This window comes from Anastrepha ludens, chromosome 6 (assembly GCF_028408465.1).
Source record: "Anastrepha ludens isolate Willacy chromosome 6, idAnaLude1.1, whole genome shotgun sequence".
In the NCBI taxonomy this organism is placed as follows: Eukaryota; Metazoa; Arthropoda; class Insecta; order Diptera; family Tephritidae; genus Anastrepha; species Anastrepha ludens.
The window spans coordinates 100,908,807-100,921,107 of NC_071502.1; the positions used below are offsets into that span (position 1 = coordinate 100,908,807).

At 35.6% G+C, this 12,301-nt stretch overlaps 1 protein-coding gene across 3 annotated transcripts; it reads left to right on the plus strand.

Moving 5' to 3' along the window:
- Nucleotides 1-6,905: 6,905 nt before the first annotated feature.
- LOC128868303 (TAR DNA-binding protein 43) lies at nt 6,906-10,332 on the plus strand. 3 transcript variants are annotated; one of them, XM_054110221.1, is made up of 8 exons: nt 6,906-7,054; nt 7,293-7,363; nt 8,110-8,361; nt 8,448-8,758; nt 8,822-9,026; nt 9,082-9,794; nt 9,846-10,007; nt 10,068-10,332. In XM_054110221.1, exons 3-8 carry the CDS (start codon nt 8,121-8,123, stop codon nt 10,161-10,163), a joined length of 1,728 nt encoding a protein of 575 aa, XP_053966196.1. In that variant the 5' UTR covers nt 6,906-7,054; nt 7,293-7,363; nt 8,110-8,120; the 3' UTR covers nt 10,164-10,332. The 3 variants fall into 3 exon arrangements, with proteins under 3 accessions (XP_053966196.1, XP_053966195.1, XP_053966194.1); XM_054110220.1 differs by having other exon boundaries at nt 6,906-7,363; XM_054110219.1 differs by lacking the exons at nt 6,906-7,054; nt 7,293-7,363 and having other exon boundaries at nt 9,858-10,007.
- The last annotated feature ends 1,969 nt before the right edge of the window (nt 10,333-12,301 follow it).

The following is a 12,301-nucleotide window of genomic DNA, read 5'->3' on the forward strand; positions in this document are numbered from 1 at the left end:
AATTTACAACGGAGCTGAATTGCTTGGGACCAGTTAGAACGACAGCAAAATGGATTAAGGTTAATAATGTTTTTTTTTGTGATGTTTATAGAAATACATTTTTATTTTCCCTTGGCAGGTATGGGCTGAAATACGTAGAGGAACTGAAATACATATTTTTTTCGAATGACGAATAATTGAATAAAGAAAATTTATAACAAAAATAAAACAGAAACTGTGCCGTAAAGGTTTCTATTTAATACTTTTTAGATTTTTCTATAATATTCTAAGAATTTCATTTCTTATGTTTTCTGCTTCTCCGTTATTTGGCTCCACTTCAATATCTTCAATATCATCGTTGAGGGTCTCATCGGATAACTCTTCATCCGGAAGTTGAACATTATAAAACAAGCAAATGTTGTGCAAAGCTGCACACACATTAATAATTTGTTTTGCTTTTTTTGGAGAATAGTGAAGAGCTCTTGGCTCGGGTGCACTGCTGCAACTGGTTTTTTGTACTGGACAGTAGGTTCATAAACGGCTCTTTAGATAATCTAAAGTTCTTTAAAAAACTGTAAGGACATTTCTGTAATATTATGTACGTCAACACATTTTGAAAATACTAAACTTACTCAGTGGAAACCATTTCAAGGGGGTTGGATGCGCCCCTCAGCTGTTTTCTACATCTAGCTAGTTCCACTAATCTTTCATCGAGCGTTGAATCGTCGAACCACAACTCCGTTGTACTCCATTTTCACAAAAAATACTTTTTTTTAACTTTTAAAATTGAATTTCAACACAATCGGTTTTTCTTTTATTTTGATTTGCTGTATCAGCTGCGAAAAATTATCTATTGTAAATGCATCGAGCGATCGAAATTCACAATAGTCCTATTCTTCAACGAATGAGCACAATAATACCAAATGAAAATTCGTTCGATCAGCACTTTCGACTATAGTCGAAGATCGAATGTTGCTCATAATAAGGGCCTATGAGTTACATTCGATCTTCGATATTCGCTGGTTGTCGAAGATCGAAAATCGAATGTCAATTTGGTATTATGAGCGGTGCAACCCTATCGAAATTTTCGTTGTTTACCGAATTTAGAGTCGAATGCAATTTTGCTTTCGATCGTGTAGCGTATTGTGGGAAAACTTGTTAAAGTGTAAGTTGTTTGCGATTATTTATGGTTTTATAGTAACCAAATAATAAATATATACTAATTTTATGCAGGTCGAAAGTCGTGAGTACCAAACAACAATTAGAAAGGCGAATCCACAATTCGCAAAAGGGATTTGCACCAAAGTTCAAGCAGCAAAAAAATGGGAATTTACAACGGAGCTGAAATGCTTGGGACCACCAGTGAGAACGGCAGCAAAATGGATTAAGCTTAATAATGTTTTTTTTTTTGTGATGTTTATAGAAATACATTTTTATTTTCCCTTGGTAGGTATGGGCTGAAATACGTAGAGGAACTGAAATACATATTTTTTTCGAATGACGAATAATTGAATAAAGAAAATTTATAACAAAAATAAAACAGAAACTGTGGCGTAAAGGCTTCTATTTAATACTTTTTAGATTTTTCTATAATATTCTGAAAATTTCATTTCTTATGTTTTCTACTTCTCCGTTATTTGACTCCACTTCAATATTTCCAGCATCATCGTACACAGTGGGTTGAGCAAGTCCTAGCATACCTTCATTACCAATACTCAATTGGTACGATCCCTGAGCATAAAATCGCAGAACTGTGGCTAGCTTTAACATATTTGGAATGGATTTGGCTCGGGTGCACTGCTGCAACTGGTTTTCTGTACTGGACAGTAGGTTCATAAACGCCTCTTTAGATAATCTAAAGTTCAATCTAAAGTTCTATAAAAATCTGTAAGGAAATTTCTGTAATATTAAGTGCGTCAACACATTTTGAAAATTTTAAACTTACTCAGTGGAAGCCATTTCTAGGGAGTTGGATGCGCCGCTCAACTGTTTTCTACTTCTACTAGTTCACTAATCTTTCATCGTCCGATGAATCGTCGAACCACAACTCCGTTGTACTCATTTTCACAAAATATACTTTTTTTAACTTTTAAAAATGTTGTTAGCAAAGAATTTCAACACAATCGGTTTTTCTTTTATTTTGATTTGCTGTATCAGCTGAGAAAAATTATATATTGTAAATGCGTCGAGCGATCGAAATTCACAATAGTCCTATTCTTCAACGAATGAGCACCATAATACCAAATGAAAATTCGTTCGATCAGCACTTTCGACTACAGTCGAAGATCGAATGTTGCTCATAATAAGGGCCCAGAACAAGCATGCTTGGAAAGCGTTTTCCATGAAATGATGAGGTCATAACAGCTATGAAAGCGTATTTTGCAGCTTTTCCAAATTCTCAATTCAGCGTTGGAATCTCGTTGGAACAAGTGTATTGATGTTCAGGGAGACTATACTAAATATTAAAGTGTATTTCATTGTACTATAAAATTGTGTTTTTCTTATTGAACCACAAAACTTATTGAACAACCTAGTAAATCTAGCAACTCACTGCAAATAAGCTTGTTCGATCAGCTAGCAAGTTTTCATCCACCGAAGTGCACAGCTCGAAGTTCCATGCATCGTGAAACATCCGTACATAGAGAATGACGGTATGTTATTTATTTTTTGTTAACAACTTCCGAAGAAAAACTATTCTGCACACATATGTAGACAGATCGAACAAACAGGTTTGCACTGAGTATCCGGCATTATCAAGAATTTACTAAAACCATAAAACATAGCAATGAAGTTCCTGCGACAGTGGATTCTGCTTTACCGGAACGATCTGAATTTATGTCCGACCAAGGGCTGTAACTTCAACAGCACTTCCCAAAAATTTATCTATTACAAAAACATTTCAATGACAGTCAGAATAGATTGAAATTGCATGTCTCACATTTTTGGGTTGATGTTATAGCAACAACAACAACAAGCATGGAAATGCATAATTTTGGGCTTTCCAACCGAATTTATATTGGGCTCAAAGATTATCAATGCGGTAACATTCCTTAGAATATTGGGAAGTGTTTATTATTAGGCAGTTGTGATTTAATTTGACATAAAAATGATAATAGTGTGTTGGATGGGTAGTTTTTGTCGAGTTTCTTATCTTTCAGGTTGCGAGTCTTTAGTTTTTTACACAAATGGTGAGTTGCTTTGCCGGTTTTTCAGTGGTAGTTTTTTTGACGTGATAACGTCTTATAATTCGATTTAGCCGGCTGCACGCACGAAAAAATGTGTCGTTACCTTGCTCATTTGTCGTTACCTTGCTCATTGCATTGAATGAACTGAGCGCGAAAGCGCGGAACGAACGACAAAGCAAACGAACGGCAACGTTCGACATCTTGCTCTCTCCTACTTAAGTGAGCGTAGATATGTATGTATATGCGCATATGTACATATATAAATTCAGGTATTTGTATTTGCATATGCCTTCTTATTGATTATTATTAATTTGATTTACTTGAAGAATTTAAAATAAAACCAAGTTTGTTAATAATACCTGTTGTCTTAATGTTATTATTATTAATTTTTTTATTATATATGAAGGAAAAAATGTATGGTAATATTTACCACATGCCTTATAAGATATGTTGTATACTAATATATGTATATAAACATGCATATACATATACAATTTCGCGCAAAAAGAACAAATCTATGTATATGTAAAGATGCATACAAATCATATGGGCATATCAAATATATGAATCTATTCCGTACGCAAGCAAATGTAAACTAATGTGCTTGAACTGCAAGCGAGAGCGCGGAACGAACGACAAAAAGCACAATCGGCCCCCGCGTTCGGCAACGTTCGACATCTGGCTCTGTCCTACTTGAGTGAGCATATATATGTATGTATATGCGCATTTGAATTTGTAAGTATGTGAATTTATTACTTGTATTTGCATATGCCTTCTTCCTGTGTGCATGGTAATGAACCATTTCTCTGTTGAGAATAGGACGATGATAGAAAAAGTAGGAAATGAAAGGGAGTGTTTCGAGTGTAAAGTGTCTTGAAAAAGGCAAATCGATGATGGTGCCTCTTAGTGTTGTTGACTTATTAACGTCTGATGCACAATCGAAATTGAACATATCTTTCATGAATTTGATAAATGCTTCGTCATTTTTCACGTTTGTGTAAATGTAACTTGACCTATTCCATTGCAATTCCATTTACCTCCTCCTCTATATCCATACAAAATATCTATCAAACAAATAAAATTAAAATTTGGTTTTGAAAATTGCAACCCTTACATCAGTATTTTCTTATGACGTTGTCACGTTAAACTATCGTCAGTAAACCGACTTTACAGACAACCTCTTTTTTTCCTTATTCACTCCTCTTAGGGAGCATAGGGCCTCGACAAGACTTGTCTTGCGTTGGTTTCGTTAATCTCTTTGATTTCTGACAGAGTAGGCTATTAACCTCCTGCTACCAGTCGTAAGTGGTGGAAATGCCCACCTGTCGTTGCTTAGGAACAATGCCTTCTTACTGCTTAGAGCGCCATCTGTGTGTCACATTTTTCTGGCAGAAGGATCGCTCAGATGGTTGAGGATTTCGCTAAAGTGGTGTATCAGCGCTATTCCCGCGGCTGCCCGCTTCCTCTTGCTGAGGTAAAGCCTGCAAAATGGGTAATTTAGTTTAACTGGAAAGCATAGACAAATTAGTACTGAAAACTGGCTCTTATAGTAGTTTTTTCAATGCCTGATTAAGGCTACAAAATGCTTTCCCAATTTATAGTTAGCAAACATCTGCCAGCTAGCTTCTGGTGACGTTTACCGGAAAACAAGTTAGTAGTTACAGGGTCCGGAACTCGAAGTGTAACCAACTTCAGACCGCTCGCGCAGCTGATGCACGGGGTATGTTAGTTGGCTAAATGACAGTCCAGTGTGATTGCATTATATTTGGCTGGAAAGTAACAACCAGCGATTGTTCGTGTTAAAGTAAATAAAGCTTTTGTTTATCGTACCATTACTCGTTCCAATAATACTGGTATCATCGCGAAACGTCATGCAGGTGGTCATCAAAAGACTGCAACGTCACGTGAAATGGTTCAAAAGGTGAAAAAGCGACTTGAGCGAAAGTGTCCATCAAATGGGAAAAGAACTGAAAATATCTGACCGTAGCATCCGCCGCATACTGAAAAATGGACTCAAAGTCAAGCCTTACAGGACTCGGCACCATCTCACAAAGTTTGAGTGGACCAAGAATGGCAAAAAAATGGCTCTCAAATTCACCAGACGCGAATCCGATGGATTATTCTCCTTGGGCCATTTTGGAAAGCAAGGTCCGAGGTAAAAGATTTACCAGTCTCAAGGCACTGAAAAAGGCCATTGTCCGCGAGTGGTCCAAAATACCTGCAAGTCACATCAGCTTGTGATTCGTTTCTGAACCGCCTCAAGGCCACAGTCAAGGCAAAAAGTGATCATATCGAGCCAAAGGAAATTGATTTATATTATTTTCACACATTTTTTACATTGAATTGAATAAAAGTAATTTTCCTTACTGAATTTATGATATTTTTAATTGATTACACTTCGAGTACCGGACCCTGTAGTTGCCGGTAAGCTGTCAAAAAAATTAAATATTTTTTGCCATCCTCTTGCATGTTTACAAAGATTCGCTTTCAACTTATTAAGCATTTGAACGAATAAAGAATTACAATTTTCCTATGTTAAAATTCCAATAAATCTCTCACAGCAATTCCTCTGAGTTCGATCACTAGATTATCAAATAAAATTCACAAATTAATGGCAACACAATTTACTTTATCACTTTTCGTTACACGTTCACCTAAAGACTGAATACCCTATGCGCATGCACCTCTGCTTACAGACATGTGCTTAATAACTATCGTAATTTCTAGATCTGGCAGCTCGTATCTTCTGGCGAGTTCTGTCTCGCCATCTAGTGTCAAGGCGTATTCATATTTACTACTTTCCTTTCGGTTCGCTAAGTTTCACCGTTAATTCAGAGGCTTTTTTATTATTATAGCTTATTTATGGTATATGCCCAAAGGCATTACGAAACTTTTTCTTTATATTCGATCAACGAATGCCATTAATTTCCGAAGTTATATTTCCACTGGGGAGTAATTCCTAGACTGTAACTTTTTTTATGTTATCTTTGACAATTGTCAAGTGGGCAGATAGAGCAACAAGTTAAAATTGTTGAAACTTATGAAACTGATAGGCCTTTAAGAGCCACATATCGCACAATTCGCTATGTTTTTGACAGAAATAATTGTCCGAATAAGTCAACAATTCAAAGCTTGGGGAAAAATTTCAAGAAACTGGTTTTGGTAAACCGAAAACTTGACGTTCTGTTGAAAGTATTGCTCTCGTAGTGCAATGTGTTGCTGAACAACCGTTATCAATATCGTTCAATATCGATATCTCAACGTTCTCAACAATTTGGCATTCATGAATCGACTGTTTGATGGTCTTTGCCTGTCGACGGTGGTGGACACTTAAATGATATAATTTTTCACAATAATTGGCAAGAGCCGGATTTTAAATAAAAATAGTGAAACCTCAAAAAATCTATATTTTTTATTTTAAAACAACATTTATGCACGCCTTTTCAGAGATCCAAAATTACGCACCCTATCGGAAGATTTATAATTTTTGCAAATGGCGTTGATCAATTCATGTTTATGAATAAGACGGCTGCAGTATACCTTCAGAAAAGCAATAGAGTGCGTAAAGGTCAAAATAAAGGTTTCCATCACTCAAAATCTGTTTTTTAGTTATTTACAAATTATGCCACCTTGTACATATGAAATAAGTCATGACATTTTGTTGAGTGTTAGGATAGCGTTTGAAAGTTGTTCTCTGAATTTTATACGGTCTGGCAACATAACATTGAATTATTCAATCGGCTGGGTTCTTCGGATATTCCAAGCACCAGATTAACACCGGTTATTCTCGCAAGGGCGGTCATAAGTTAATACAATTTTGTTTAAATATTAGGAGTTAGTTGAAAAAAAAAGTGGAAAATGAGTGCTTTACGTTCACATTTTGGGAAATTGTAAATATATATTTTTATTTCTGCTCATTTTGTGAATTGTGTCGACGTGAATGAAGCTATGAACGGTGACGAGTGAAACGTGTGCATAGCGTGAAAAGAGCGTTTTGAAAGGAAGAGAAAAGTGGAACACTGGCGTAGTTCTAGATGTACATTGCTTAAAAGAATATACTAATTACAACAGCACACAGTTTTTATAACTTTCAATATAAGTTAAAAGTTGCTTATTTCAAAATATTAGGTGTGAATTTTGAGAGCGAGCGAGCGAGCGAACGAACGAACAAGCAGCGTGCGAAAGCGTTAAGAGAGAAGGTGACAAAATATGATTGTGTGTATTGTGTGTACAGTAAAAAAAGATATATATATATTATATATACATACATCGTAGAAGATTGATTCTAATGGGTTGACTGGTGTTAAATTTATTGCATTAGCGTTTATATATAAAATTTATAAATTTCCTTTTCTCTCTATAATAAAGGCTAATTTTGGTTCTATTCAACTAGCTCACCCTGCCCATATAAAGTAATTTTTGCCTAGGGTTGTTATATGAAATTAATCCATATATTATTGATTAATCAAGTTTCATTTTATGTAAGCCTTACACTCGTTAATAAAAAGCAAATATATGTAATTTTAGTTTTAGGAAATGTAATTCTCTCGTCCAATTTTCTGATCAAAATGTCGTTCGGAAAAAACCCAAATTGTACAATTCTTAGTTTCTGCTACTACATTCCTTAATGGCTTCAAATAGCACAACTATTGAATTTTATTATTTATCCAGTAAATGCAATAAATAATTATATTTTTTCGTCAACATCTCTATTTTAAAATATATTTAATCTATATTTACATATTTAAGAAGAGAGTTTTATGAATTTGAAGTTTTTTTTTTTTGTATTTTTTTTAGGTGTAAAATTTTTAAACATTTAAGATGAGTGAATTAAACAATAATAATCAGAAACTAAAAATATTTGTTGAAACTTCTTTTGAAAGGCGTAAGAGAACTTACATTTGTATTAAATTAATTTCATTTTATTATTTTGGTTTTGCAACAGTAAAACGAATTATGGATTTTGTACAAGTAGCAGAAGAAGAAGGTGAGGAGCCCATAGAGCTTCCAGCAGAGGAGGATGGAACCCTACTCCTTTCCACTTTGCAAGCCCAATTTCCCGGTTCATGTGGTTTAAAATATCGCAATGAGGATACGAAGGCCGTACGTGGGGTACGATCGAATGAGGGACGCTTGTACCCACCCTCTTCTGAAGATGGTTGGGGTTCTAGCGTATTTTTCTGTGTTTTTCCAAAAGGTTTGTACATTCGTACAATATAATCAATATATTTGTGTACATATTAGGTATAAGTGGTATTTATTTAACAGCAATTTTCATTATAGAAAACAAGCGGAAAAGTGATGACAATTTGGAGAATTCCACCGCCAAAACAAAACGCATTGAAACTCGTTTACGTTGCACCGACCTAATAGTTTTAGGTTTACCCTGGAAAACAACGGAGGATAGTTTACGCGAGTATTTTGAAAGTTATGGCGAAGTGCTAATGGCACAAGTCAAAAAGGATATGAAATCTGGTCAGTCGAAAGGGTTTGGATTTGTCCGATTTGGTTCGTACGAAGCCCAAATGCGTGTACTCTCATCCAGACACTTAATCGATGGTCGTTGGTGCGAAGTTAAAGTACCGAATTCAAAAGTATGTTTTGCATTTAAACGAAACTTTAAAGAAAAAAATACTATTTTTTTTCTGATTAAATAGGGTATGATGCATCAAGTGCCATGTAAAGTGTTTGTTGGTAGATGTACTGAGGATTTGACCGCCGATGATTTGAGAGATTATTTTTCAAAATTCGGCGAAGTAACCGATGTTTTCATACCGAAACCTTTCCGTGCATTTAGTTTCGTAACGTTTTTGGATCCTGAAGTAGCGCAATCCTTGTGTGGTGAAGATCACATAATAAAAGGTAAGTGGTTAAAAAAAAAACGTACTTAGTTAACAAAAGTTTATTTTTACTACAGGTGTATCGGTTCATGTTTCGAATGCAGCGCCTAAATCTGAACAAAATCGCAATTCTGGCCATAATCAACAACATTTTTCCTACAATTCTCAGAGCAGCATCGGTAGCGGACTCCATATGCTGCATCATCAAGGCCTTAATGCCAGTAGCAGCGGTAGCGGCGGTGGTGGGGGTGGTAGTAGCAGTTCTTCTTCTGGCCGTAATGGACACCAACGATCTAGTAGCTCTAACAATATGTTGGGTGACGGTTCTATGGGTGGTGGTGGTGGTTCTAGCAGCGGTTCTTATGGAATGAACGGTAACAGCTACAGCGGCAATAACAATGGATTCAATAGTGGAAGCGGTCTGGGAAGTAGCAGTAGCGGATTGATAGGTTCTGGTAATCGACAAGATGGATCAATCACTCCATATAATCGTGGTAATGGAGGTAATTATATGAATAGTCGTTCAATGGGTCCTCAGCATAGTGGTAGTGGAAATATGGGTTGGAATAATCAAACAAATCGTGGGCACCTAGATATGCCAAATTTACAAGCATTAGGCATAAATCCCCAAGGGCCGAATCCACCAAACCAAGGCCAAAACATGAACAATCCATTGGGGGTGGGCCTTAATTTGAACTCGTTGCCAATGAATCCTGCTATTGTGGCGGCTGCTTTAAATCAATGGAGTATTCTGGGCAACCAGTTACAGAATCAGTCGCAAGATCAACAGGTAAACATTGAGTTAAGTGATTGTGAAGCTCACAATTTAAATAAATATAAGGTATCAAATCAGGGAGGCAATTTTTTGTCTTGGATGGCCCAAGCTAGTAGCTCCGGAAATGGTGGAAGTTTAAATGCCGGAGGCAAAAACAGCAACTCAAATAACCCTAGTTCTAATGGAAATCCAGGCATGGGCTCAGGATCCTGTAATGACACACAACAGGTCCTAAAACTTCAATATCCACAATTTTAACTCATCTAAAATATGTTTTTCTCATTTTAGAATGGCAGTACTAATTCGAGCAGCCAAGGTTGGTCTCGTCAAAATTCTGGTGGCGTGTCGCAAGGTCCGGTGGATGTTAAACCGAAATTTATTTAAATTTACAAAACTTAGGAGAGCGTGTGTGTATGAAAATTTTGACGCGATTTTTAAATTCTGACCGGTATTTCATTAAACATAAACAAAATATGTAATCGTAAAATGGTTAAAATCATTCTTAACAGTATCTTCATCTGAATAAAGTTTTAACCTGTATTGTAGTGAAAAATCAGTGGGTTTTTATTGTTTTCACTTTTCAATAACTTATAATAACTTGACTCATTCATTCTTAGAAGTAGGGCCGAACTTTGCTTCCAATTTGCGCATCGTGAAATAGCTTCGAGGCTCTGGTATATCTCTAGACTAATAGTCGATCGAGTGTGGAATAATGGCAATCAAGAACGATTCAATTCGCCTTGTTGAGTCGCTAATGTCATACATTCTTAAGTACGTAGGTAAAGTTGACTCAAAGTAGTTGTTGTTTGTTAAAAAAAATTAAAAAATCTTCAAAATGCAATACAGACATACAAAAACTCCTTATTATCTTCTCATTAAATTATATGCTAATGTCTTAGAAATTTAGAACTGTGAGTGAGCTTTATTTCATATGTTTCCTATTTTTGCTTTTTGCAAGCCAAGCGTTAGCAAGTGGCGAATAGAAGACGCCTAGTATAAATGAAAGACAGGGGAGTTTAATTCATAATGTCAATTCCGACGAATTTTCATATTCATAGCTGCAAAATTCATTGAACTATTGGTTATGTCAGTTTTTAAGCAATGTCCATTCATTCATTAGGCCTCTTCTTTTCGCCAAGCGTTAGCAATTGACAAATAGATGAAGTATAAATAAACATATCGCACTTGTTACGTTAAAGCGTAACAACTCAAAATTTCCAAATTTTAGTTTTTTGCAAGAAAACAATGTACAGTGGTCATCTCTACCCACTGTAAAAATCGTTCAGTGGTGTGTCTAGTCTTTCGTTAAAAAAACCGTTATGACTCTCTCTTTGTTTTCAGAATGGCTTCTTTTGTCTCAACTAAAGAGTTACATTTTTAGTTGTCTCCAAGTGTTTGAACAAATTTGTGTCACATAAAGTGTAACATTTTGAATTGTGCCTGTTTACAACCAAACGGTTTGTTTAAGTTACGTGTTATTTTTTCAGTTAAACAGAGACAACTTAAAATAACACCACTAAGTGTATACAAAAATTTCAGGAAAAGAGTAACAACTCAAAAAATTGTTATTTTAGCGCAACTTCTAAACAAATAAGAATGAAACAACCGTTATATTGTTTTTAATGATATTTTCGTGCAATTACATATTTTTTTCCTTGTAATATATTATTAATATTTACGGAAACAGTTTTTCGTCTCTACTGAAAATATTCAGATTTTGAGTTGTTACGCTTTAACGTAACAAGTGCGATATATTGGCAACGCGGAAATAGAGCTGCCTTAAATTTCAGGTGTTTGTAAGATAGTGAGTTATACCAGTTCAATGAAGTACAACCACACTCGCTAGCGGCGAATCTTGCTGATAACTTTGGGTATATTCAGAAACGCATTATAAATGCGCAGTAATTGCAGCGCTGGCAGCACTGCCAATGTGACAAGTGTTGCAATTGATAGATTGGCAGTATTAAAATTTTTCCTGCAAATAATGCGCGACGTTTGATACAAAAATGGCGTTTTGGAACGCGATGCATTTGCAGTACTGCCATATTTGCATTTCTGAACGCATTGCCAACACTGCAAAAGTACGTTGCGCATTATAATGCGTTATTGAATATACCCTTTCGTTGCTTTCGCATGCAAATTTTACATCAAATTAACCGAGCAGAGAAGTGGCGAATAGAATAGTCCTATTATATGGAGAAATGTGCAAGACCTTTCCCTGCGGATGGATTTAGAATGGGCTATATTTTTATAAAAAATTCATGAAAATTAAAAAAACAAGAAAAGTAGTTAAAATATCGCGATTATATTATTTTGTCTGTAAGTGTAGAAAAAAGAGGTTGTCTGTAAAGTCGGTTTACTCACGATAGTTTAACGTGACAACGTCATAAGAAAATACTGATGTAAGGGTTGCGGCCGCCGTAGCCGAATGGGTTGGTGCGTGATTACCATTCGGAATTCACGGAGAGGTCGTTGGTTCGAATCTCGGTGAAAGCAAAATTAATAAAAACATTTTTCTAATA